Here is a 25,378-nt window from a genome sequence, read left to right as displayed (position 1 = left end):
AAAAATAACAACAGATTCCCCACCTAAACTTTTTTTTATAGCATTTAAGATTGCTATAATTTGTAAACGAGAACTCAGTTATTACGAATAGACATGCTATCCATTCGAACTAGATCTATTGCCGATAGTCAACAAGCCAACTATAATACAGAGCTATCGTCGTGCAATTTTGTACGACTTCCAAATACGTTCTCGTGAGAAAATCCGTCATCGGGAATAATGTTTAAGAAAAACTGGTGTGGATTTTTGTTGCTAAGGGGGATGTGAAGACACCGAGATATGGGCATACAGAAGGTAAATAACAACAGAAAGTGTAGTTTTGGGTATGATGTAGACCAAAAAAATTATTAGGAGATCATGTCCTTGTCTTTAAACTGTCCTCCCGCTTGCTAGCATTTCGTCCGTGTTCTCGTGTTAACTCACTCGCTGCCGTTGACGGCAATAGACATCCAATTCGTTTGAAAGAGGAAGGGTCGGCAGTGAACGATCGCTGAGGGACCACCAGTCTTTTGCCGTCAAGGGCAGCAATTGCAGTGAAGAGTTCTGTGTTCAATGCATGACCACACTGATGGATGAGAAATTTAAAAAGCTAAGGGCGGGACTTTATAGTGATTTATTTAGTTTTTATAATACATAATTTGGAAAATTGCACACATTGAAGATGGAAATACAAAATATATTTCATTTTAACGAAAGCTATCTTGATACTAATATACAATAGAATACTGTTCGTGTTAATAAAAATTCTTATATATATATATATATATATATATATATATATATATATATATATATATATATATATATATATATATATATATATATATATATATATATATATATATATATATATATATATATATATATATATATATATATATATATATATATATATATATATATATATATATATATATATATATATATATATATATATATATATATATATATATATATATATATATATATATATAAACATACACACACATACACATACACAGATTCATTCAACTGCCTTCTCTTCTTCTGTTCATTTTTCAATCATTTCATGTGTTAAAACTATTCACGCCTCTGTATATATCTATTAGGTCATAGACTTAGCTTTATTGAAAAAAATTAAATTGATATTTCTGGGAAAATGCAATTAATTAGGACTAAGGGCCTACAAAGCTGCTAATTGACTCACAAATGGCACTAATGAAATCCAAGGGCGACCATTGTTAAGGAAGTTATTTCGATTTTTTTCCATTTTTTATTGTAAATCGAGTCCTGCCCAGTTTTTTCGTTTTACCACCACACAACCACACTTCTTTCCACAGAATCACAATCACAGACCAGTGAGGACTAACCTTTCCGGTATGTTGGCGCTGTCTGCCATTTTAGACTGCAGCAGCCCTCCTTTCTTTTTCTTCCTCTCCATTTTTATTTTCAACTCATTTTTTAGTTTTCTTTCCAGAGTGCTGCATGGAATACACACACACACATATGCACAATTACAAAAACATTGTGCGTTGCGTGAATTTTCAGTCTTAACCCCCGAAAGAGTTTAACGTTTGCCTGCGTTGAAGTGGTGTTTTGTGTCATTGTTTGTGTTTTGCCTACCTGTTGAAAACATGACAAATGTATTAATAAGTCTATACTAGTGATAAAGTCAATTCAATTCAAAGAAGATTGGACGCCAGATGATTGGGCATCTAGAGTTTAGAAAAATATATATCTATTTGTGTATGTGCCCCGACCCTCTTTGTGTGTGCCCTAACAGTCGGAGACCCCCACCTTCTCCGACACACTAGACCTCCGATCTCCTCCTCCTTCCTCCCCTTCTTGCATCTTTCTTCATCGGGCGACGGCGCCACCTTCCTGTCCTCTGCGGCGCCGACTCCATCCTCCCGCTCTTACCTCCGCCTTCTCAAATAGCGCCACCTGTCCATCGTACAAACACTCGACACCTCTGCTCGTGCGCCTTGTCACGCCCGCGCTAGCCGTCCTCTACGTACGCAACCCGTTGGCCATCTTGAATTTCAAAGTACACGCGCTACAGTGGTACGAAATACACCAGGTTGCCTACATGATTGCATGCGCAAAAATATAGTATAAAAAATCTGGTAGTAATACTTCTAAATGTTGCTTCTAAATGGCACGTCAATGTCTTGTGTGAGTTTTACTTAAAATCCTGACCTCTCAAAATAATCGCCTGTCATCTTTATTTAGAAAACCATAAATTTTGGGGGCCCTTACGACCAGATTTTTTTGGGGGAAAGTCAAGGACGTTTTGTATTTTTTTATGGTTTTGTGACTGTTTTATGTGCCATTCTAAGTAATGTATGGGGAAGTTTTTGTCACATCTTGGTGAAATTGTATTTTTTTCCCCCCAAAAACTGGCTGGATTTTATTGACCACTGAATTATCTGAATTGGAAAAAAAACTCGAGGACAAATAAGATTTAGGAAATTTGAAACGTTTCTGCCATTGGAACGGCCTTTTTGTTTTAGCAGGTCAAAAGCATTTTTTGTTTTTTTTACGGACAATTGTCTATGCCCTATTTCATAGAGTAGCAAAAATTTTGCACCACTGTAGCTGCCTAGATTTTCAATTCAAAGGGCCAACGAGTTGCATGTGTACAGGAAAGGAAGTGTTGGCGTACCAGATAGCACACGGACAACCTTCACTTACCTCCTGCATGGCCCTGTATGACACACAAAAATACATATTCAGTAATTAAAGCAGTTATACATGCATAACCACAAGTTAACCACTGTATTGTGAAATTTAAAGAAAAACAACTCACATTGTGTACTCATTGCAATTAGCCGATAAATACATTTTAGTTGTCTTCCTACTAGCCTTTTCCAACATGATACAGCCATACATTAATTGTGCTCGTCACATTTAGACGGAAACGATCCGATGAATAAAAATGCAAGTTGTAGTTAGTTGACTCCTGCAAGTAACCTTTTGGCTCCTGTTCTGAGGTATGGGAGACAGTCTCAGACAGTTTCCACTGAAACTAATTTTTAAACCATTTGGATGGCAACAACAGGGCAGAGCGTCGCCAAGAGTTCGACTTTTCTCATTTTGACAATTCCCCCCAAAATTTTGTCTCCACTGAAATGATATGCAAATCCAGTAAAGTTCTTGTCTTTCCCCCATTGCCACGAAAACGGCCTAATTATCCTTAACTATTAACTATAACGACTATAAAGATGCTTTTCCCTCCCGTTCTGAAGCCTGCAGTTCATAGTGCAGTGCAAGTTAAAATACAGTTTTATTCTGCAATTTGTAGGGTGCGGCTTAGAGTCAGGTGCGCCTTATAGTCCTGAAATTACAGTCCTTTTCCTCTGACCATTAATTAACGCTTAAAAATATTCAAAAAGCCAAAGAAAAAGCGAAACACTCACCAAGTTCTTCCTGTTGTAGTCTTGCCGGGTCCTTTGGTGTAACATCTCCCTTGCATGACGGTCGTCTCATACTCTTTCTTTCTGAACAGCAGGCTTACAAAAGGGTGCCGGAAGACACCCCACTTCACTCTTCTTATTTTCCATCTCTTCATCACTGCACAGAAGCTATGCAATGCAGTCCTTCAGCCCTCACACACTTTAACTCATTGGCTGCCATTGACAACTACTGTTGCACCAATACCATTTTTTTGGCAAATTTTGTTACCTACCTGTATGGTATTGGGCAATGCCAATACCACATAGTTTGGAACATTGGAAGGGGATGAACAAACATTAATTTGCTGCCACCCTCCCACTGCAAATGACCTGTTAAACTAGAGATTATTTTAAATAACCATTTTATTGGTTCTCTATAATTGTCAATGGCACTGAAAAAGTTAAAAAATGACATTAAAAAAATCCTTAAATGAAACTGTTACCTTCTCAAGGCGGGATATGAATAAAAAGTGCAATACTGTAGCATGTTTCTGTGCCCGTACCCCTACATAGAACCCATTATCTTTGAAATATGCGAATTAAAAATAAATAACCTGCCCTTGTTTTTTCTGCTTTTTTTCTTTGTCAGTGGTCACGGGGGTGAGTGAGACGATGCGTTCAATGTACACCTTTCTGCTGTTTAATCTCTGTGCTGTGTTGTATTTTTGGGAGTCCTTCAAACCGAAATATCATGAATCACTCAAGAAATGAGAAGAAAAAAAATACTTACAAATAGTGAATAATCTATGACAGAGCATATCTTTGCTGTTGTTATGTACAGACTGCGTGTGTTGTGCATTTTACTGTTTAAAGTAGGGTCCCTACACCCCCCTCCATTAATATATGTGACCCGTTTACCATTTTGGCCCAGGGACCCTGAATCTGGACAACTTTAGAAAGAAAAAAAAAACAAGAAAATGAATGAGTATATCTGTATTTAACTTTCAGGCTTAACCTGATCTTTGATGTAAACGGATTTTGGTGAGATGTTGAATACTGTGGTGTAGCAGAGAGATGTTGTTGTTGTTTTCTCCCTCAATCCAGGGCAATGTACTGTGACTGTTACTGTGGATGCAACCATGAGCGCACCCTGCAGGACTGCTGTGACATTGTTCATGTATAGAAATAAACTGCAGTGTACTGAGATGTTGGTCTCCTTTTTTGGGGCTCTTTAAATTAATTTAGCAAAAATAAAACAAATTGATCAATTCCAAAGAAGTACTATTTCTTATGCGCGGTTTCCAAAAAAAATCATTCATGTGAAGTTGCGCAATTAATTTTATTCAGTAGAGAAACAAAAAAATAAAATAAAAATCAAAGCAAAAAAATCTATTTACTTGCATATTCTTACAACATCTAAACTGATTGGTTGAGATACCAGAATCATTCCAAACTAATAATAAATAGAATATATCCTCTCTTTTTGTCATTCTTTGTATTAAATCTTATCTTGTCATCACTAACCAACTCCTAATGCAGATCCATTACGTACACGCCCAACCACATAAATATACAATATCATACACACTTACAGTATTTACAGCCCATCAGCCTAAATTGACAACTTTCCTCTCAATGCAAAGTAACCGCGTAAAAAAAGAAAAGGAAAAACACGAAAGATACCGCCTTATTTGATGAATAATTAGCAAGGCTAAAGTTTGGGTGCCAAATTGAAATTCAACAAGCTAGAATTAATCTATGAAGATTTTTTTAGAAGGTGCTGATAAAGCAAATCTGCAGCTGTGACAGTTATCAATTTTGAGCTGTTGACAAGATAGAACTCGTGGGAGCGCTGTGTTAACCATTTTAGCTTCTGAAACAAGTAACTATTATCACTGTCATGCATGGACATTTCACATAAAAAAAAACATTAGAAAATGCTGGAAAGAAACCCAACTTACTGACATGCCACTGTTTTGCAAGACGTCGATGAATACAATTGCAATTTGCAGTTGTTGCAAATGTCCTCAGCATCCTCTCTTTTTCATATTGCTGGTGTTGACAATTTCCATCTATTTGGTAGCAAAGTAACAAATGAAGAGATGAGGAACGAGGAAGCAAAGCAGCTGGAACGCAAGGAATGAGGAAGGAATTTCATGGATGCTCAGTACAATTTGAGCAATACACTAAATGGAGATTACATACAGTTTTGGCAAATATTGCAAGAAAAGTTTAGTTACTTACTCTTCTGTCAGTCATACTTAATTCCTTCAAAAATGGACGCCTCAGCCGGAGAGGCGTCATTGGATCCATCGCCGTCAAGCTTTGTACAAACAGTTTTAGTGCAATTAACTCATTGGCTGCCGTTGACGAGACAGAGGTCCAATCGTGCGGCTGCTTTCATCCCTAAATGAGCTCAGAGTGATTGGACTTCTACCATAGTCAACAGATTAAAAGAGTTAACTATTTCCTCATCAACTCTACAGACATCTACATTTCCAGTTTTTTAAAGTAGTACATTCAAACCTGATACATCTCAAGTCAGGAGACGCCTGGCCAAGTAATTGCGCTCCGGCGACCACCATTTCCCACGCTGTTTTATCAAAGTGCGAGCAAGCGTCGAGGTTATCACACGACCAGGATCTTCACCTCGTCCCGCTCGTCGGGACGGTAGAAGAAGGGGACGCATGGGTTGTCGCCCATGAATGGGGATGCCCGTGGCGGGTTACGAATCTCCTGCAGCAGTTGCATGATCTGCCGTGCCGTGCCATCCGACTCGGGCAACGCTGGCGGCGATGGCTCGGGATTGGTGGAGGGACGGGTACCAGTTGCGGGGGTCTCCTGGTCAGGAATGGCCTCAGAAAGGGGGATGACCTCCATTGCTTCTGGGGCGCAAATTGAGAAATTAATTGGCTTGTGGACAGAACATTTAGAAAATTTATATTTTCCCAAAAATATATAAACAAGTAAAAAAATCTTAAAACCCCCAAAAATAATTATTGCAGAGTATCAGAATATTTTTGGGCTGAATCAGTACCAATGCCGATATTGTTGCAAATTTAACACACCGTGCAGCCTATCAGAAACAAACCTTGGCCCAGCTCACCGAGTTCACTGCTGTCATCGGCGTGCCCTCGGCGGTCCTCACCGGCGGGGAGAAGGTCAGGGTCGGAGGAGGCCGCGCTGCCAACAGCTCCGGTGTACCTGCCGTATAAGTCGTTTCGCTCGGCCACCAGCCTCATGACGAGGTCCTGTAGTTCTTCCAGCTTAGCCTGGCGGAGAGGAAGCAGTTAAGAACTGGCAGTCGTTACTTAGGAGATTGTTATCGATGCTACCTTCATCTCCTCTTTGTCCTGAGCCAGCAGGCTGATGTACTGCTCCTTCTCTTGGTGTTTCTGCTTCATAATGGCCCTCTGACTCTGGTACAGAGCAATGTACTCTCCTAAAAAAAATCAAAGTGTGAACTCACCCAGATCTTTTCGAATCTCAACTAAGTGGCAAAAAAAACAATTCTCTCACCGATTGTGTCCGTCTCGCCGGACAGCTGGATGCAGCGGTGCTCAAGCTCTTCTACCCGCTCTTTCAGGTCAACCTTCTCCTGCATTAGCGATGTGAACCGATGCTGGAGTTTCTCCATCGCTGTCTGTAAGGCCTGATGAACTTCCGGTGGAACGGTGCCTCCCTCTGTACACGATAGGCCATTCGCAAGCTCAATGTATTTGAACATATCCATGGTGTAATTCCTAATTTCATATCACTATGTTGCCGTGACAGTGAATTGATACTTTTTAAAGATAGAAAAAACGTTAACCATTTTAAGCTCATTGGCTGCCATTGACAGCAATAAATGTCCAACCCATTTAAAGTGCGAGGGTGCCAGCAAATGAAACTTCCTCAACACTCCCACTTCTTATGAATGGGATGTATTCTCATGATTAACTTATTTCAATTCACAATAGTCAATGGCACTTAAGAGTTCTTTTGGCTCACCTGAATGTTGGTGATGGTGTTCACAGTGACTATGTTGGGCCTGAGTATCTTCATGCTCATGATGGTGATCGTGATCGTGGTGGTGATCATGGTAGTGATCATGGTGGTGATCGTGATGATGATCGTCGTGGTGATCGTGGTTGTGATCACCATGGTGATCGTGTTGGTGCTCGTTGCGTGAAAGGCTGAGTGCAACAGCGGCCTGGTGTTTTGCAGCCACATGGAGTCGCCGCTCCTCCTTTAATTGCCTCCAAGCCTCATCCCGCTCGGCCTCCAACCTCGCCAACGCAGCACGGATGAACTCCTCCTGCGGAGGCAGTAGAATTGGTTATAATTCATCATTATGATGTAGCAATTTCCACTGTTCATGTAATGTTCCAAAAATGATCAAGACACATGAAATGGATTTTGCACCTAATGTTAACAGTTGCCTTTTACTCCTAAAACTAAATAATGCAGAAATATGCAAAGGAATGAGGAAAATAAATTCTCACCATTTCTTTCTGACTCTCAAAGTCTTGCGGGATGACAATGGAGGAGGACTCAGTCATATCCTGTTGAGACTGGATCTCCACTCCATCTGCGGGGAGTAATTTATAAAGAAACTGCATACTGCAACACATATGTAGCTGGTCTATATGCTTGTGTAACTACAACACAAGGAGGGCATTTTGACAAAGACAGAAAGAATTAAGAGACCAACCTTCATCTCTAGTAGTCATGACAAGATCTGAACTGTTGAGCAGTTCTTTCACCTCAGACTTTAACTGCTCATTATCTTTCACCAAATGATTCAAATGCTCCTACAAGTGAAAACAAGGCACATTTTCACTATTTCAGAAAAAGTTTCACTTTTCTCAGATTAACATAGTAGTGGTAGACACACAAGCCCCAACCTGAGCTTGCTTTAGTTCGTTCTGGCTGACTTCCAGCTGAGCACGGCCCTGAGATTCGTCATGTTGCAATCGATCCATGAGCTGGCTTTGCGTGAAGTACTGCTGGTGGAGCTGCTCCCTCTCCGAGGCCAGCGCTTGGTAAGCGGCACTGTACTGCTGCAGGTGGGCTGCCACTTGGTCCCTCTGCTCAGTCATTGTTTGAGCTTCCTTGTGTTTCTCTTCCATCTTTTGGTAGGTAAGACAAAAGCATAATTAGTACTGAGTGATTTTTTGACAAACTTTTTTTTAGGGAGGCATTAAGTAGAAAAGGGAAAAAGGCTTAAAAATACTCTCACAAGGCAAACTCATTGGCTCAGAATAACAGTGATAAACCCTTCCTCTGTATTTGCACTCTCAGCCCTCAAATACAAAGTATACCAATTTTAAAAGCCACAAACTTGATCTTGTCTATTTATTAAACATCTGGTGGCTTAACCCTAACCCATTTCCCCGCATAAATAATGAACCTTTCTTAATTTGTACTTAATTTTACCCAGATAAGGAAAAATTGATTAAGACCAAACCTGCTCTTTGACATTGTGCAGTTGCTCCTGGAGCTCGCCCATCCTACGTGCCAGCTCTTTTTTAACATGCTGCTCTGACTGAATGGCGTTGGTCAGTTCCATGTTCTCATTTGTCTGCAGAAAATAAGAAAAGAAGAGAAGCAGTTTTTTATTGTTAACTCATTAACAACAATATACACCCAACTCCTTTAAAATGAGGACAAGCTATGAATGCATTTTTTCATTCACCCATCCCATCTTAATGTATCGGACACAGAGTGACATCAATGGTCAATGGCAGCTAAATAGTTCAATGAGAGTCTAATTAAGGGTTAAAAGATTTTCAACATTAAAATTAGGGGGAAACTATGCATAAAAAACACCTCCACTAGGACTTTAAAGTAGAAAAGCAAATCAATGGTTAAAAAATTACCAGTTGAACAAAGCCATTCTGCAACTCAGCAAGCTGGTCCTTCAGCGTTCGATTCTGCGTGAGCGCGCGACTGATGGTCGCCTTGTCCGATTGAACGTCTTCCAGCATGCGGCGACGGTCCTCCACCTCCTCGGCCTGTCGATGCGCTTGCTGCTCCAGATCCAACAGACGTGTCTCTTGCTCTGAGCACAGGCGACTCAGCTGCTCGTTGTCACACAGCTATAAGGAGAAGTTGCATTCTTAATACTTCAAAAACTTTCAGTGAGACAATGATGACATACTTGCGACTGGTACTGCGCTTCAAGAGAATCTTTTTCTTGTTGCAGGGTTTGAAGCGCTTCCTGTAGAGCTGATTCATTCTGTGATGGGCCCGAGGACTGAGTTTCTGCAGCACTTTGATTTTCTCTCTCTTTGGACTGTAATGCTAGTAAAAGTGAAGAAATCCTTGTTGAGTCCTATGGCTATTGGCCCCAAAATTTTTGCCGTGGTTAGGCCCAGAAGATAGAATGTTCATAAAAAAGGAAATTTAAATGAAGATAAACTGAAATATACTCTAGTTAATAACACCAACCATATTCTTGCAACATTGTTATGTTTTTTTTTAAATTTTATTTTATGCTCATGTTTTAAATGCCAATGACAGTGCTATATATCCAATCCATTATAACTGAATGTATCTCTCCGAGTTCAAATGTATTGGACTTCTACTGGAATCCATGTGAGCCAAAGAGTTCAATGATCAATCTAAAAAGTGTTTTTGTCTTTTGTTCCTGTTATCTCCTAAAAAAAGAGCAAGACAACTATTGGGAAAAAGAACATAAATCCAGTTGTTGGCTCAGGCCGTGCAACTGTACAAGATTTAGCTATAAACATAACTGGCTTACCTGCAGCATTCCTTAGCTCTGAGATTGTATCTTCAAGTTGTTGGACTTTTTCAATATTTCTGTCCCTCTCCTCTGCAACCAGTGAAACCTTGAAGACATAATAAAATATGGTCAGACAAAAGCATTTAGACCAGAAATCCCTGAGAGTTGTGATACAGCATTTAATAATTAGCAATAATGTATTATTGATGGTAGCTTTGAATGTGTGTTTCAACATGAAACTGTATTGGACGCATTCAGATTGAACTCTAAGTTCTATTGTCTACCAAAGACAATAAATATGATGTACAAGCCCAAAGACTGTAAATGCATTGGCCCTGAACCATGGCAATGCAGGTAGGTGTCCACTGTAGTATTTAATATAAATTAATCCCTGGGTATATTTAATGTCATTAATTGCATCTCCTTTAAATCTCTCCATGAATTACTTGTGTTAACAGCTGCTCTGTTTTGTCCTTCCAAACACGACCTCCTTCCTGGATCTGCTCCGCATAGCAGTCCCTCTCTGTCTTCAGCTGAGCAACCGACTCCATCAGCTTTGGCATGAAAAACAAGAGGTGGAAAGTCAAATTTGTCCTAAATAAAAATATGCAATATTTACTTAAATTATTACAGTTTTCAAGGCCAACAATCGATGTTGGTGCCCAATACCTGATGGCTGTGGACTTCCATCTGCTGCTTTTCCTCCAGCAGCAACTGAATCTGCTGGCTGGAACTATTGGGCTCTGACTGGGTAGAGAACTGGATCCCGAAAATAAAAATTAAAATAAATAAATCAATATAGATAGATGTATGTATCACAAATAGGCATAATCATGATCACTGACTTGCTGCAACATGAGGTCAGCAATCTCGAGTCTCTTGCGGAGATCCTCCACCTCCATCCTCAACGATACCGTCTCTTGCGCTCTTTGCTGTAGTTGCTCAGATAACTCCGAGCTCTGCTGTTTGGACTCATCGTTCAAATTGCTAAAAGAAAAAAAAAAAAAAAAAAAAAAAACGTTTTTAAATCCCCTTTATTATGGAGAAACCACAAAACAACAAGCACCCCCAAATATACAACTAAATTTGAGAAAATAAAATATAACTTACTTTTGTCTAAATACCTCTAGCCTCATGGCATCTCTCTCTTTTTCTAATTCTTTGTTGTGCTGAAGTAGAAGGAATGAGAGACAAAAGGGATGATTCACAAAAACATTTTGCTTAAGAGTGCACAATGACATTTTCCATCATTTTCCCTGTCATGACTACCTTTTCAAACTGTTTTTGTTGTGTTGATACAGATGACAGAGTTCGCTCCAGCTCTGACACTCTCTGCTTTGTTGTCTGCAGTCGACTATTTAACTCCTCTGCCTCTCCTAAAAACAAGAGAACATTGAAAGGCAAAGAAACCACAGCTAAGGCAAGCATATATTAGAAAAAAAGTGAAACACACACCTGCTTTTTGTCGTGCAGCCTGTTGTGTGTACTGTAATGCGGTTTGTAGCTCAGATTTTTCCGAGACCAGGATTCCAATGGTTTGAATGTGAACCTTGGGAGAAGAAATGAAGTATAGGGTCTTGAATTTTGTCCCTAAATTGAATTACTGCTTTTTCAACGCAACAGTTAGATTGAACGATGGCTAAATATAGAATGGGGTTAGAGACATCTGGATGCCAATTGAGGGTGGGTTTGTGGCATATGGAATCCCACCAATGTAGCAAGTCGGCGTAAATTGGACACCATCTGCTAGCCAAAAATTTAGCTTTCAGGAACCTGTCTATTTATAACAATGACGATGGAAATGTAAACAGATAGTAATATTTTTTATACATATCATCGTATCACACAGCACTTGTCTAGAGCATGTGTAACCTTAAATATTTACAAGTAAAGACGTCCATAAACACATGAACACATACATGTGAAATTCAACCTACAGTGTGAACATCACTACAGGTTAACTAACTGATGGCCACAGAAGTCCAATCCATTTGAAGTGGGACGGGATCAGGAGGGTGCAATGAACGTACATGTCAAACTAATGTAATGGCACTTCAAATGACATATCTTACAAAAAAAGGTTGAATTCCCATCCAGAAGTACGAGAATGTACCTGTAACTGTTCCCGCATTGCTCCCTGCTCTTTGGAAAACTTTTGCTCAAATTCCTTTCGTTCCTGAATAGACAGAAATGCAAAATAGCATAAATGCACAAAAGAGATGAGCCTCTTGGGGATATATGATGATGAAGAGAGGCGGGTAACCAACCTTCTGCAGCTGATCATTGAGCTCCTGTGATTGTTGTGCCTAAGTAAGCAAAAACACAAGCTACAGTTATCATTCCTAATGTCTATGTCTTAAAGAAGTGGATGTTCATACTTTTTGCTGTACAACAAACTGTTTTAACTTGTATATAACTCCGGCTAGGCATTGAATTAAAAAAATAAATAAAGTATGCTGTTAATTTATGTCGCCAAGACTAATTAAAGCCATTTAAAATAGTTTCAAAATGGAATGTATAATGTTGTTTATTGTTTGGAACTGAAATTAGTACAAGGTGTGCTTTTTGCATCAAGTTGTATATGTATGTGCGATCTGTGGACATTCTCAAAAATCAAATCTGCAGCCAATTTTTTTCTCTACTATTTGCCCATAAAAATAGCTTAATCCAATTTCGTTACCATTCACAGAAATCCACTCTGTTGCTAATAGAGACACTGGAATGAAAATTGAGTGACATGCAAAGATAACCTCTTTAGAAAGGATATTCAGGTAGCATGCCAAAAAAGTAATAGGAAATGCATCTCGTGCACTGTGGCATTCATACACTCAAAAACAGCTTCTTACCAGCTGATCAAGCTTGGTATTGAGCTGAGAGTTTGTTAGGTTGCTGGACTCCAGGGCAGCAGACAGCTCCTGGTTCCGACTCTATCATGTATACATGCATCGGGCAAATGGGGGGGAAAAAGAGAAAGATGTGTTCGGGATAAGACAAAAGGGACACAAGGGAGGAGGAGAAACATTTGTAAATGATTAAACATGAGGGCAAACAACAGTGTCTTCAGGTATGGTGCAAATAATGAGCTGTGGAGTGTGAGGGAAGTAATGAGGATTTTGTCATACATCCAATTCTCTCTCGCCGACAGGTGATGCGCTGTCGCCATTCACGTGTACAGATGACGACTGAAATCACAAAAGAGAATAAGGATTTAAAAACAAATAAAATAATGCGTTTTGAATCAGATGTGTATTTGGGTTGGCGGAAACGTACTTCAGAGACCAGGCCGTTTAGTTGCTGCGAGAGCTGTCGCAAACTCTCTGTGGAAGACAGTTGTCTGCAAAACAAGACACAAAATAAAGTAACAGCATTCACTGCCTAAACTTTTTTGTTCATTGATGGCGACAACTGTCCAATCCCTTTGAGCTTTAAGGGTTGCCTGTGAATGAACATGACCAGTTTACACAGGTTTGACTAGTTATAAACTCATTTCAATTCACAACAGAAGAATGATCGCGTGCCACATAACAGGACGTCTGTCAGCATCAATCACAATGAGAAAATACAATTATACTATTGAGTCACACTTCCAAGTTTTTTAAGTTTCGCTAAGGTTGACAAGAATAAAGCAAATTTACCGATTTTCCTCCATTAAACTCTCATTGCCATTGGAGTCCGGGTATTCCTGCAAAAAATAAAGACCAGACATAAGATCCAATAAAAAAAAAGCAACAGTTAAGTTACGTGGACATCACATGTTAGGTCATGTAGGCCATTTGCTATACAAGGTGTATTTAAATTTAAATCTAATCACATCTCATTTTCTGAAACACTTTAAACTCGCTAGGGTCGCGGGGGTGCTGGACCCTAACCCAGCTGACAGGGGACACCCTGAATTAGTGGCCAGCCAATCACAGAGCTTAAGTAAAAATATATAATTTATTATTAACAATCATTTTATATACTGGCATGAATAAATTGACTTATAAGTTAATAGAAAATGTGAATAATGTAACATAAAATGGTTCATTCATTCATATGCAACAGCTCTTATGGGGTTGTGGGATTCTGGTGCCAATCTCAGCTGGCTTCAGGCAAAAGGAGGACTGCACTCTAGACTGGTAGAATCTAGATCTCCCGACTATTTCCACTAAATATTTTAACGAGACAATAAAAATGCAAGACAGATAAAGGGCTGTATTCAGCAGTCATGGACAGCCATTGACGGTACTAGTTTTTTAATACCTATTCCAAATCGCAGTCAAATGGCAGCCAATGTGTCAAAATCAATGCACTCTCAGATTATTGTAGATGTGCAATTTCCTTTAGATATGAGTCAGCGTTGGTTAAGACACACCTGCAAAATGTCAGTTTGGTGGTTTGGATTCTGCAGGTTAATAGAAGTATTAGTACTAGTAGAGTTAGACTGAAGTGAGTGCCGGTCGAGCTCGCTTGTTAGCAGTGGACCTGATGACCCGATGATTTCCGTGTCAGCTACGGTCTGAGGTGGCATGTATACAAAAGAATATATACATGATTGTTAGTAATAGTTAGAATTTAAAAAAAAAACAACAAAGAGGTATTTACACTGACAACATGCCATTCACGAAATGTACGATAATGTGACTATTTTACAGACATGGTCACATGCCCTACACTCTCTTCATTCAAACTGTAAGGACAGTAATTACACTGTATGAAATGCATGGTGAACGGCATTAAGAAGGGGGGGGAAAATAAACTCAAAGGTAGTGTTGCATGACCATATATTTCACTGGAACAAACTACTGGGTAGTTTAAGGTTGCAACTTGCAGCACCTCTTGATGCATTATGACATAAATAAATAAAGTCACTTATATAAAAAAATAGCATTATTGCATTATTTTTCACTAAATGTTGTGGCATCGTGACATCATGGTATAGAATGGCTATTTTTTTCCATTTCACTGAGCTCTTCTTGATATACACCATTTCTTCAAGACTTCAAGTCTGGCACGTGCTTTTAGCATCACATGACGAACTTAAGAACCTAACGGCAGTCAAGATGAAGCACTTCAAGCATTAATAACACATGAAAAGTAAATGGAGGGGCAGGACACGGATGTTAGAAAAGCATGAAAAAGTGGAACACACACAAGGATAGATGTGCATGCAGCTCACCTGACTTTTGCCATACGCAGGTAGCACTATTCCATTGCTTTGACTAAGTGATTTGAGAATATTGTCAAACTACAGACATGAGGGAGACAAGGAATGAAAGAGAGGGCAATATTTAGAAGAGAATGAAACAGAAGAGCCTAGATAGCAGGAATTTTAAGGAATTCTGACAGAGTTGACTGGGGAATTGGTAAAAGAGAGGATGTTTGTTTCTGAAGAACAAGCAAAGTCTGAATTTGCACTATTTTAAATATTCCTATTGGAAGTCTAGAAGTATGCAGTCACTGATGGACCATGCTTACATTGTCTGGAGAGTTTCTGTCACTCGATGGCTCATCATATTTGAGATCCTTCCCTTTCCTCTTCTTCTTGGTGCCTGAGCTACCTAAAACTCCTCCCTTTTCTTCTCCAATATTGGTTGGAGAACTCTTCTGCTGGAACTCCTTGAGCTGAAACACACACAAACAATACAGGTAGATTTGATCAATATTACTGTTCAGGGAACCACCAAACTGTTAATGGACAGGTTTAAAAAAATATGTAATCAAATCCTAAATTCCAACCCTATATTATAACTAACCCTACATCCTAACACTAACCCTAAATTAAAACCCCAACCCTAAATTGAAACCCCAACCCTAAATTCCCACCCTAATTAAAACTCTAACCCTATATTCTAACACTAACCCTATAAAGCAGTTAAAGACTAGGAACCCTAGCTATGCAAACAAGAATGCAACCAAGCCAGTTTCAGACATGGTGATTCCTACTCGTTTGACAATACTCGGCATCACGGGAGGAATAGGATTTCATAAGAAACATTTATCATCTCATTAAAACTTATTGTTTCCATTGACATTGATAGACAAATGTTGTGAGGAAATGAATCAATGAGTGGACATGAACCTCTAAGTTTACAGTAATTATTATTATTTATTTTTTCACAGATCCCAAAAATGTACTCTGTCATCGGCAATGGTACACAACACAACACTGAACAAATTGTATTCATTGTCATTCTCCTCAAACGGAATGGATGGTCTACTAGTAATAAAGTCATTAAAAAATAGAGACATGTTTGGACAGATATCATCGTCAATGGCACTATGCATGCTTAAACCATGCACACAACGCGGGTCAGGGAAGTGGGCTGTCAGCTGTCAAAACACCCCCCGTCATTCAACCCATCTGACTAGAACTGACGACGAATCAAGTAACAATACACGTTCCTAAAAACAAAATAGTGACACGATTACACTTGTACCCCGCTCCCTATTCATTAGTTAGCCTTTTTCGCTAACAAAACTCAGCCAAGTTAGCACGTAGCCTTCGACAGAATACATATTTCTTACTTTCTCAGTTATGAAGCAATTCAAATGCCTTACAATTTGAAGTCATTGATGGCGCAAATAGTACTGGATAGTAGAAATGTCGATCGGATTCGCGATCGGTGTCTATATTTAAGTAAACTTTTAGGTGTAAAGTAAAGGCCGTGATGAAACCCGGGGATTTCCTAAACACCGACCCGAGAGAGAACCAACAGAGGTCGGACGACGAGTAATGACAATTTCATTGCAGCGGTAATACCGATGTCACAAATCAGAACGCGCCATGGGGACACAATACCCAATATACAGACTACATACAATTCTACATCATTTTATTTTACCTTTTTCTTGGCTGCGGCGAGTTTTATTTGCCTGCTTTGGTCGGCCATCCTGCAGCTGTGGTAGTCAACGACCCGGACGAACCACGTCATCAGTTGGTGTCCATTGGAGTCATAACCGCTAGAGGGCGCACGCTCTCATTTTGTTCATTTGTACACATTTTAAAGAGGAATTATGTAATATTAATGTATTTAAGACATCAGAAAACATAGGAATCTGTCCATGTATCAATACATAAATACGGACATACTTTTGATTATGTATATTTTCTTTAGCATATTGCTTCCAGCCTCCACAGTTGGATGTCTTTTGCCATCAATGAGAGCCAATGAGTTTAAATAAAAATCTTTCTTTGGCCAAGATGCACCCTCCCATCATAAAGTTATCCAATCCAATCCATTTAATCTGGGAGGGTGGCAGCAAATTTGGATTCAGTTTCAATCAGAATTCAGATTTACATGATACATCCAACCATCATCAATGGCAGTCAATAATTAAAAAAAATATTCTTCTGGCCAAGATGCATTCTCACACTAACTGTAGTTTATCACTAATAAAGAAAGGTCCAATCTATTTGAACTGGGAGTCTGGCAGGACCTACAGCCCTCTCAATACAATTATATTGGTCATCTAGTGTCATCAATGGAAACCAATGTGTTTCGATCAGGATTTCTTTTCTGTTCACACTTTGATTTTAAATTGATTTTAAAGTTAGTGTGTATCATTCACTTTGCTCATGCAGTACTGTCATCCACAATGTAATGACCCAGAAATTTGACATATTGCAACGAACTGAAATATTCACACTCGTGAGTCACCTTTGAGTGACAAGACAATCTTCGATTGTAACGTATTACGAATCCAAAAGACAAAAAAAATAAAATCCTTCTTTTACCATGAATTGCGTAAACGATCATGAAACTACAAAGCCACGTTTCATGCCCAGCCAATCAGCGGCGAGTTATACACGACGTCAAAGAGCCACTACGCAGGCAAATCAGGGTCGGCCAACGCTCTAGAAGGAACCAATCGGTGCGTTCCAACGCGAAGCTGACTAACCAATTGCTGGCCTCCACGATTGGGAAGCGCTGACGGTTTTATATAGGAGCAACACTCAATTCAATCTATCTCACATCTACTGGACAAGAATACAAGAATACTTACAAAGCAATTGGCGATCGCCGGTGTTTTAACAACGTTACAAGTGTGAATTCTCAATCCAACAACTTGGGTATGTACGCCAATTTCTTGTTGCAATTTCTGAACTAAAGTGTATTTAAAATGTAGATCACTAATGTGGTTTAAAGGCATTGGAAAGAAATACACGAATTGTAATTGACTATTCGAATGATCTGTTGCGTATTGGTGTGGGGTACTTCCTAAATTGATCACTTCTAATATACTACATTTTTATGTTAACAAGATAACAGAAAAATAACCTATTTTATCGGGTGTGCAGGCTGATTTGGTCAGCTAGCTTAGAAAAAGCTATGGCAAATGGTAGAAAAGAGGGCTGTGCGAAAATATTTTGAACCATACGTTTATTATCATAATGTGTGCCTTGAATAGGTCGTAACAACGTTATTCTCCTTTTATCCTTGTGGGGCGGCTAGCAGTTGGCATTTGGGCCTACATCATTACTAAAGGCAAACCCCCCCCCCCTCCCACCTTGCAGATTTATCTATTTTCTCAAGGAATCTGAGGAAAAAGTAAGCTACGATGAAGTTCCTGTGGCTGTTACTGGTGGCGGCCGCCAGCACTGTCTATGGTGACGATGACGACAAAAGGGAGAATGTTGGCACTGTCATTGGTATCGACTTGGGCACCACCTACTCATGGTAAGAGGTTTAAAACGAATCAATGTATGAAATCAGATTTGTAATACTCATTGTGCCTCTCCCTTAGCGTGGGCGTCTTCAAAAACGGCCGTGTCGAGATCATCGCCAATGACCAAGGCAACCGCATCACCCCGTCCTATGTGGCGTTCACTAGCGAAGGCGAGCGTCTAATCGGCGATGCCGCAAAGAACCAGTTGACGTCCAACCCCGAGAACACAGTGTTTGACGCCAAGAGATTGATGGGTCGCACATGGGCCGACGCCTCTGTGCAACAAGACATCAAGTACCTGCCTTTCCAGGTAATGTGATAATATATCATCAATTACACTTGGCAAAAATTAAATTGTCTTGTCACTCATGGCCATCTTCAGGTGAATGACAAGAAGAGCAAGCCCCATATTCAAGTTGACGTTGGCGGTGGTCAGATGAAGACCTTTGCCCCAGAGGAGATCTCTGCTATGGTGCTGACCAAGATGAAGGAGACGGCTGAGGCATATCTTGGCAAGAAGGTACCTAAAAGTCACATGCACTTAATTGCAGCGCTTGGCTTTGTCATTGAGACAGCGACGTTAACGAGTGCTTTTAAAACCTCAGGTCACCCACGCCGTGGTCACTGTCCCTGCCTACTTTAATGATGCTCAGCGCCAAGCGACTAAAGATGCTGGTACCATCGCCGGGCTTAACGTGATGAGAATTATCAATGAGCCGTAAGTGTTGATCCTACAAAAGATCTGCTTCAGCTTTATGTGGCATCGCCCTGAAATTTGGTGTCTTCACAGAACCGCTGCCGCCATTGCCTATGGTTTGGACAAAAGGGACGGCGAGAAGAACATCCTGGTGTTCGACTTGGGTGGTGGCACCTTTGACGTTTCTCTGCTGACCATTGACAATGGCGTTTTTGAGGTGGTGGCCACCAATGGCGACACCCACTTGGGAGGCGAGGACTTTGACCAACGTGTCATGGAGCACTTCATTAAGCTGTACAAGAAGAAGACTGGCAAGGACGTGCGCAAGGACAACCGTGCCGTGCAGAAGCTGCGTCGCGAAGTGGAGAAGGCCAAGCGGGCACTGTCCGCTCAACACCAGTCCCGCATCGAGATCGAGTCTTTCTTTGAGGGCGAGGACTTCTCTGAAACCTTGACCAGGGCCAAGTTTGAGGAGCTCAACATTGTAAGTTCCCTTAACCTTTGTTAACAGCTGTGTTCAAATGAGCTTTTTAATGACTTCTTCTTTTATGCTTTCAGGATCTGTTCCGTTCCACCATGAAACCTGTTCAAAAAGTGCTGGAGGATTCTGACCTAAAAAAGTCTGACATCGATGAGATCGTCCTGGTTGGCGGCTCCACTCGTATCCCTAAAATCCAGCAACTGGTGAAGGAGTTCTTCAATGGAAAGGAGCCTTCCAGAGGCATCAACCCCGACGAGGCCGTTGCTTATGGCGCTGCTGTACAGGCTGGCGTCCTATCAGGAGAGGAGGATACCGGTGAGCATGAGCCACTCTGATATCTTTTTGCCCATGTGTGCCTTTTTTAAATTAACACAATCTCTGCCTTTCTTGTAGGAGATGTGGTCCTTCTGGATGTATGCCCTCTCACTCTTGGAATTGAGACTGTGGGAGGAGTCATGACCAAGCTGATCCCCAGAAACACTGTGGTGCCCACCAAGAAGTCTCAGATTTTCTCCACAGCATCTGACAACCAGCCTACAGTCACCATCAAGGTCTATGAAGGTAAGCGTCTCATCCTGCAAGTTAAGGAGAAGATAGCTACATTATCAATATCATACAACAACATTATTCTCATGTTTCAGGTGAGCGTCCTCTGACAAAGGACAACCACTTGCTGGGCACATTCGACTTGACTGGCATCCCTCCGGCTCCACGTGGCGTGCCACAGATCGAGGTCACCTTCGAAATCGACGTCAACGGCATTCTCCGAGTCACGGCTGAAGACAAAGGAACTGGCAATAAGAACAAGATCACCATCACCAACGACCAGAATCGCCTAACTCCCGAAGACATCGAGCGCATGGTGAACGACGCGGAGCGTTTTGCCGACGAGGACAAGAAGCTGAAGGAGCGCATCGACTCCCGTAACGAGCTGGAGAGCTACGCCTACTCCCTGAAGAACCAGATTGGCGACAAGGAGAAGCTCGGCGGCAAGTTGTCGGATGAAGACAAGGAGACCATTGAGAAGGCTGTGGAGGAGAAAATTGAATGGATGGAGTCGCACCAAGAAGCAGAGATTGAGGACTACCAGGCCAAGAAGAAGGAACTGGAAGAGGTGGTGCAACCCATTATGACCAAGCTCTACGGCAGCTCAGGCGGAGCACCACCCGAAGGCGCTGAAAATAAGGATGAGCTTTAGACTGTCTCAAATCTGTAGTCACTCACCTATCTTAACAAAACAAAAAATACATGATGTACATATTGGACTGGTGGGACTTTGCGATGAGAAGGGAGCTCCAGCTTCCGTACTCAATGTTCCGAAAGACTTTGAAACGGGTTTAAGCCCGTTTTAGGAATTTTCTTCGCCTATGGGCGGAGATTTGTCAGCCTGGATTCTCAAGGCTTGCTGCTGCTGTTTTCAGGCAGTCTTGATGGGGTTCATGTAGTAGTTGGAGTGTAGTTGTAATAGTGGGAGGGAGGGTTCATGGACAGGTGGTCTTTCAGCTCCTCAAGGCTAAAATTTATTTATTGAATTTGGTTGATGTATTTCTGTGAAAGACCTTGAAATAAAAGTTTCATATAAAATCAGTTGTTTTTGCTTAATGACTGTATCTGTGACACATGCAGTGGTACAGGGCTCATTAGATGTCCTATATATTTCGATCCAGTGAGTCAATAGTAACTATTGCCTTAACATTTGAAACCAAATGGATTTGGACCAAATCTTTAATTTCAATGAGGCACTTAATGGATAAAAAAAGTGCAATTGCCTTTAAAATATTATTTGGAAAACAAAAGTTTTTCCAGGTGTTAGTACTACTTAATGTAACCTTTCTGTCTTTTTGTTGGGATATAACCCAATGTTAGTCTTGTGACACTTTGGGTTATACCCCAACAAAAAGACTTGGTCTTGTGGCATATTTCAAGAATGAAAATAGCCATGATTGGATAATTTTGAGTAACATCAGAATACTCCAGTAGTGTAAAACCTGTATAATTCAATGATAAAATATGACATTTGATAACTTCTAGTGACATACAAAGATATGTGGTTCACTTTTATTTCCTCTAAGGTCCTTCATGTCACCACAGTGACAACACAGTCGTTAAATATGACACCCTGTGTGTCCATCCCACCAAATACAAAAGCCAAGTACACTGTCTCTTCTAGAACTGTATTCTGTGTGCCTGCTTGAGCTTGGACTTTATTTCCTACCTCATTCACTTTCCATGGAAGCAAACACATGCAGTGGTCCAGACGGCTTGAAGGCAAATCCCCCTCAAATTTCATTCTGGTCCATGAATTTAGCTCTGGAAAAGAAAATGAAAGGATCTGACATGACATTTTTACTGTCCTGTTTGAATATCATCTAATGGGACTGTACCTGTTTCAAACATGTACATGTCGTTGCTGGCTCCGTCTGCAGTCAGCCCACCAAGGATGTAAATGTTTTTGCCCAGCGCCATCGCAGAGTGGGCCGCTACGCCAGGTGGAATGTCTCCTATGGGCTGCACCAATTGCCATTCCATATTACCTTCAAAAAGTACACAATAGATGAGCCAAGTGGTCATAGATTATATTTGTAAATAGTTTTATAACTTTCTCTGACATTAATAATGATTATGCTCTGACAGGTGTCTAATTGTAAAATTCAATTATACTGTTGTCAAGATTTTTAAAAAATCAACTCTATTGATACTACAAAAAGTACTCAACACCATTTTCTATACAACATATAAACTCAAAAATAAATGTTACTTTTTTATGTAAACCTTTTTTCATACACAAAAACACAGTTGAATTGACCCGAAATTAAGCAGAATTGACTTGAGATTGCTCCAAAATAATCAGTAACCCATAAATGTGTAAAAAAAACCTGACAAACTTACTTATATCAATAGAGTACATATCATCCAAGAAATCATTGTTCGCCATTCCGCCATGAATGTAGATCTTCGATCCAACTGCCACTATAACATGACCGTGCCTGATTGGTGGCTTTGCACCTTGCGTTTCTGGCTGTGTCCAGGTGGAAGTAACTGTAAAGACCACAAAGATCATGACATATAAATAGTGCTATGGAAAAAAAATATTATGATATGAGCCATTTGATATCACTATTGTGGTTTGTCTTCTTGTGCTCTGCGATTGGCTGGCCACCAATTCAGGGTGTTGTCCCCCACCTCTGGCCAAAAGTCAGCTGGGACAAGCTCCAGCACCCCCACACCCCTAGTGAGGATAAAGCGGTTCAGAAAATGAGATGAGAGATGTTGATGTTAAAATAACCAAATCCTACACGCACCGGTATTGAAGATGTGAAGTTTTTGATCTGGAATCGGTGAAGCTCCTGCTTCTCCTCCACAAAACACAAATAATAAGGGACCAGCAAAGGCTGAGTTGGTGTGATACGTCCTCGGACTTGGGGGCTCGCCCATTACTGTGACCTCCTCCCAGCTGGCCTTGCTTTCTGTAGATCATAACAGTACAAAAGATCAACACATCAATTTCATGCTACCAAAAACAAAGTTATCTATCATTTTTTTTAACCTGCTACTTTGATTTTCTGGATGCAGTTATGATTGCTACTCTGTTCCGCACCCCCAAACACCCACAAGCTTTGCGGTGGGTTCCCAGGAACGAACGCGCAGTGCTCATATCGAGCTTTCAGACTCTGCCAAGGCAACAGATCCCACTGAAGATCCTCTGGAAGAGTCACAGAAGATACAAATTTGCAAAATCAGTTTCAAAATGTAAAAAAAATATTAACAATTCTCATCTATGTGGCTTTCACCTTTATTAGTTTCCATGAGCACACCCAGCTTCATGGCGTGAGTATGCGAGTAGCTGCCATTTGGATTTGCTCCCCCTACTATAAGGATCCTTCCATTGTTTCCGTCCCCTGGCCAGAATGTACAGGTGTGCCCAACGCTCACATCTGGGGACCTCCCACTTGGGATCAAGGAATACCTAAAACATCAACAAATACATAAGAGACTAATGAAATAAGGTTCCCCATAGTTAACGCATTGATGGTGTAAGACGCCCAAAGCATTTGAGGTGGGAAGGATGACAGCTAATATTCATGTGATGCCAACCTACCATTTCAAATGCATTGGACCAATGAGTGATACATTAATTGGTTGGAAAGTGTATCTTAGCCAGATATACAATAACTCATTATTATTATTATTATTTAACCAGCAGGCTGCCATTGACAGAGATTGATTTCCAATCCATTTAAAGTGGGAGGGTTAGCAGATCATTCCACCCTCCCAGTTCAAATGGATTGGACGGCTACTAGTGATAAACTCCGTTAAATTCATAGCAGAAGGATAAATGAACCTTTATCAACACATATTTGCTTACCACAATCCTTTTTGGGGCATCATTCCAGTTTCAAGCACCGGGAGAAGCCCCATCGCCACAGATATTGTGGGATTTACCTAAGCGCCAAGCAAGCTATTTGACAGTTATGTCATTCTCGCAGAAAAATTACACTCAAAGGCATAAATTACGTATATTATTTACTTTGGCATCTCGTTGCTAAGAGCTAGCTAGCTACTTTGTTTTGAAACAGAGATTGTACATTCATTGGTGACTTCGTAAACCAATAGTATCGCTTCTCTTGAGACACGTGAGGTTGTTATTGAGAGTTAATGTGGCAAATTATGTCACACTGTAATAGAGATAGTTTTTTAAGTAGTATTTATTTTCACAAGACAGAGTAAATTGTAAGCAGTAATTACTTTTCCTACTCAGTTCATGACAAACTTCTTTTGTTCGCGAATACCCATCAAGTCTTTTTTATATAAGATTTCTGAACTTCCTTTTTGTTCTAGATATATTTCCCGCGTCGAGATTGAGATCTGCTCAAGCACCCCGTGCCTCCGACAAGGATGAACGGTGTTGAACATGAATGAATGAATTCTACACACAACATGCTTAAATGTAAGTGAAAGACGCTTTGCTACTTAAAGCGTTCAGGTACAAAAAACAATAGCTTCACATGTAGCCAATTAACTGCGCAACTTTTTTGCTGTTTGCCGGGATCTAGCGCATTTTTGGTTTTATTTACTGTATATCATTTCTAGGATTCCTACTTCCATAATTATACATTTAAATCAACTATAATCTTTGTTTTGACACTAGTAGTATTCTCCCTGCTTTCGGATGCAAACTGCATTTCCTTTTTTGTTCCATAGGGGGAAGCATTGTCTTGCCAGTATAGACTGTTTCTGAGAACTACCAATTTTATATTTCCATGATTGAATTCTCTCTCCATTGGATGCAAACTTGTTTTTCTTTTGACCTTTGCCCCGAACTTATTTGCAACATCAGCACGTGTTCGACATACAGACACTGTGTGTATTTTTGTGGCCAATGTGAGTAATAGATAGGCAGGAAGGTCATTAAAGTGATCCAAACCTGTTTCCTTTCAAGGAAGCATAGG

At 40.3% G+C, this 25,378-nt stretch overlaps 5 protein-coding genes across 21 annotated transcripts in view; 3 read left to right on the top strand and 2 right to left on the bottom strand.

Annotated features, from left to right (window-relative positions):
- Nucleotides 1-4,580, top strand: part of dnm1a (dynamin 1a) — a 33,805-nt gene extending 29,225 nt beyond the window's left edge. For 4 of the 7 annotated variants that reach the window (XM_077737369.1, XM_077737372.1, XM_077737368.1 and 1 more), the window contains one exon: nucleotides 1,763-4,580. In XM_077737369.1, the coding sequence (XP_077593495.1) occupies nucleotides 1,763-1,793 (31 nt within the window). In that variant the 3' untranslated portion in view covers nucleotides 1,794-4,580. Of the gene's footprint in view, nucleotides 1-1,319; nucleotides 1,357-1,762 lie in introns of all 7 variants that reach the window. The other 3 variants (XM_077737374.1, XM_077737370.1, XM_077737373.1) reach the window with 1 other exon arrangement.
- Nucleotides 4,581-4,698: 118 nt separating this feature from the next.
- Nucleotides 4,699-17,043, bottom strand: golga2 (golgin A2). 9 transcript variants are annotated; one of them, XM_077737358.1, is made up of 28 exons: nucleotides 16,926-17,043; nucleotides 15,559-15,705; nucleotides 15,260-15,328; nucleotides 14,456-14,599; nucleotides 13,737-13,783; nucleotides 13,372-13,435; nucleotides 13,224-13,283; nucleotides 12,948-13,028; nucleotides 12,369-12,407; nucleotides 12,215-12,277; nucleotides 11,557-11,650; nucleotides 11,371-11,477; nucleotides 11,212-11,270; nucleotides 10,947-11,088; nucleotides 10,771-10,860; nucleotides 10,548-10,655; nucleotides 10,120-10,207; nucleotides 9,517-9,659; nucleotides 9,236-9,454; nucleotides 8,824-8,937; nucleotides 8,261-8,485; nucleotides 8,068-8,167; nucleotides 7,859-7,944; nucleotides 7,365-7,671; nucleotides 6,894-7,058; nucleotides 6,710-6,816; nucleotides 6,466-6,646; nucleotides 4,699-6,259 (listed from the first exon to the last, which is right to left on the bottom strand). In XM_077737358.1, the coding sequence occupies exons 1-28, from the start codon at nucleotides 17,013-17,015 to the stop codon at nucleotides 6,003-6,005; spliced, it is 3,396 nt and encodes a 1,131-aa protein (XP_077593484.1). In that variant the 5' UTR covers nucleotides 17,016-17,043; the 3' UTR covers nucleotides 4,699-6,002. The 9 variants fall into 9 exon arrangements, with proteins under 9 accessions (XP_077593484.1, XP_077593485.1, XP_077593486.1 ...); XM_077737359.1 differs by having other exon boundaries at nucleotides 4,699-6,256; XM_077737360.1 differs by having other exon boundaries at nucleotides 6,481-6,646.
- A 942-nt stretch (nucleotides 17,044-17,985) lies between these two features.
- hspa5 (heat shock protein 5) lies at nucleotides 17,986-21,515 on the top strand. Of its 3 annotated transcripts, none has more exons than XM_077737628.1 (9): nucleotides 17,986-18,154; nucleotides 18,599-18,761; nucleotides 18,829-19,060; nucleotides 19,133-19,270; nucleotides 19,356-19,468; nucleotides 19,541-19,931; nucleotides 20,006-20,243; nucleotides 20,322-20,489; nucleotides 20,570-21,515. In XM_077737628.1, the coding sequence occupies exons 2-9, from the start codon at nucleotides 18,643-18,645 to the stop codon at nucleotides 21,124-21,126; spliced, it is 1,956 nt and encodes a 651-aa protein (XP_077593754.1). In that variant the 5' UTR covers nucleotides 17,986-18,154; nucleotides 18,599-18,642; the 3' UTR covers nucleotides 21,127-21,515. The 3 variants fall into 3 exon arrangements, with proteins under 3 accessions (XP_077593754.1, XP_077593756.1, XP_077593757.1); XM_077737630.1 differs by having other exon boundaries at nucleotides 17,994-18,154; nucleotides 18,537-18,761; XM_077737631.1 differs by having other exon boundaries at nucleotides 18,004-18,154; nucleotides 18,540-18,761.
- Nucleotides 21,516-21,905: 390 nt separating this feature from the next.
- rabepk (Rab9 effector protein with kelch motifs) lies at nucleotides 21,906-24,524 on the bottom strand. Its single transcript, XM_077737632.1, has 7 exons — nucleotides 24,295-24,524; nucleotides 23,720-23,895; nucleotides 23,476-23,631; nucleotides 23,231-23,395; nucleotides 22,818-22,967; nucleotides 22,313-22,462; nucleotides 21,906-22,238 (listed from the first exon to the last, which is right to left on the bottom strand). The coding sequence occupies exons 1-7, from the start codon at nucleotides 24,345-24,347 to the stop codon at nucleotides 22,006-22,008; spliced, it is 1,083 nt and encodes a 360-aa protein (XP_077593758.1). The 5' UTR covers nucleotides 24,348-24,524; the 3' UTR covers nucleotides 21,906-22,005.
- A 49-nt stretch (nucleotides 24,525-24,573) lies between these two features.
- rgs3a (regulator of G protein signaling 3a) overlaps nucleotides 24,574-25,378 on the top strand; it is a 75,132-nt gene continuing 74,327 nt past the window's right edge. The window contains exons 1-2 of the mRNA XM_077737620.1: nucleotides 24,574-24,659; nucleotides 24,768-24,876. The gene's annotated coding sequence lies outside the window, so the exon portion shown is untranslated. The remainder of the gene's footprint in view (nucleotides 24,660-24,767; nucleotides 24,877-25,378) is intronic.

This window comes from Stigmatopora nigra, chromosome 17, assembly GCF_051989575.1.
Source record: "Stigmatopora nigra isolate UIUO_SnigA chromosome 17, RoL_Snig_1.1, whole genome shotgun sequence".
Classification (NCBI taxonomy): Eukaryota; Metazoa; Chordata; class Actinopteri; order Syngnathiformes; family Syngnathidae; genus Stigmatopora; species Stigmatopora nigra.
The sequence above is the reverse complement of the archived record's forward strand: the minus strand, read 5'-3'. Positions and strand labels throughout refer to the sequence as shown.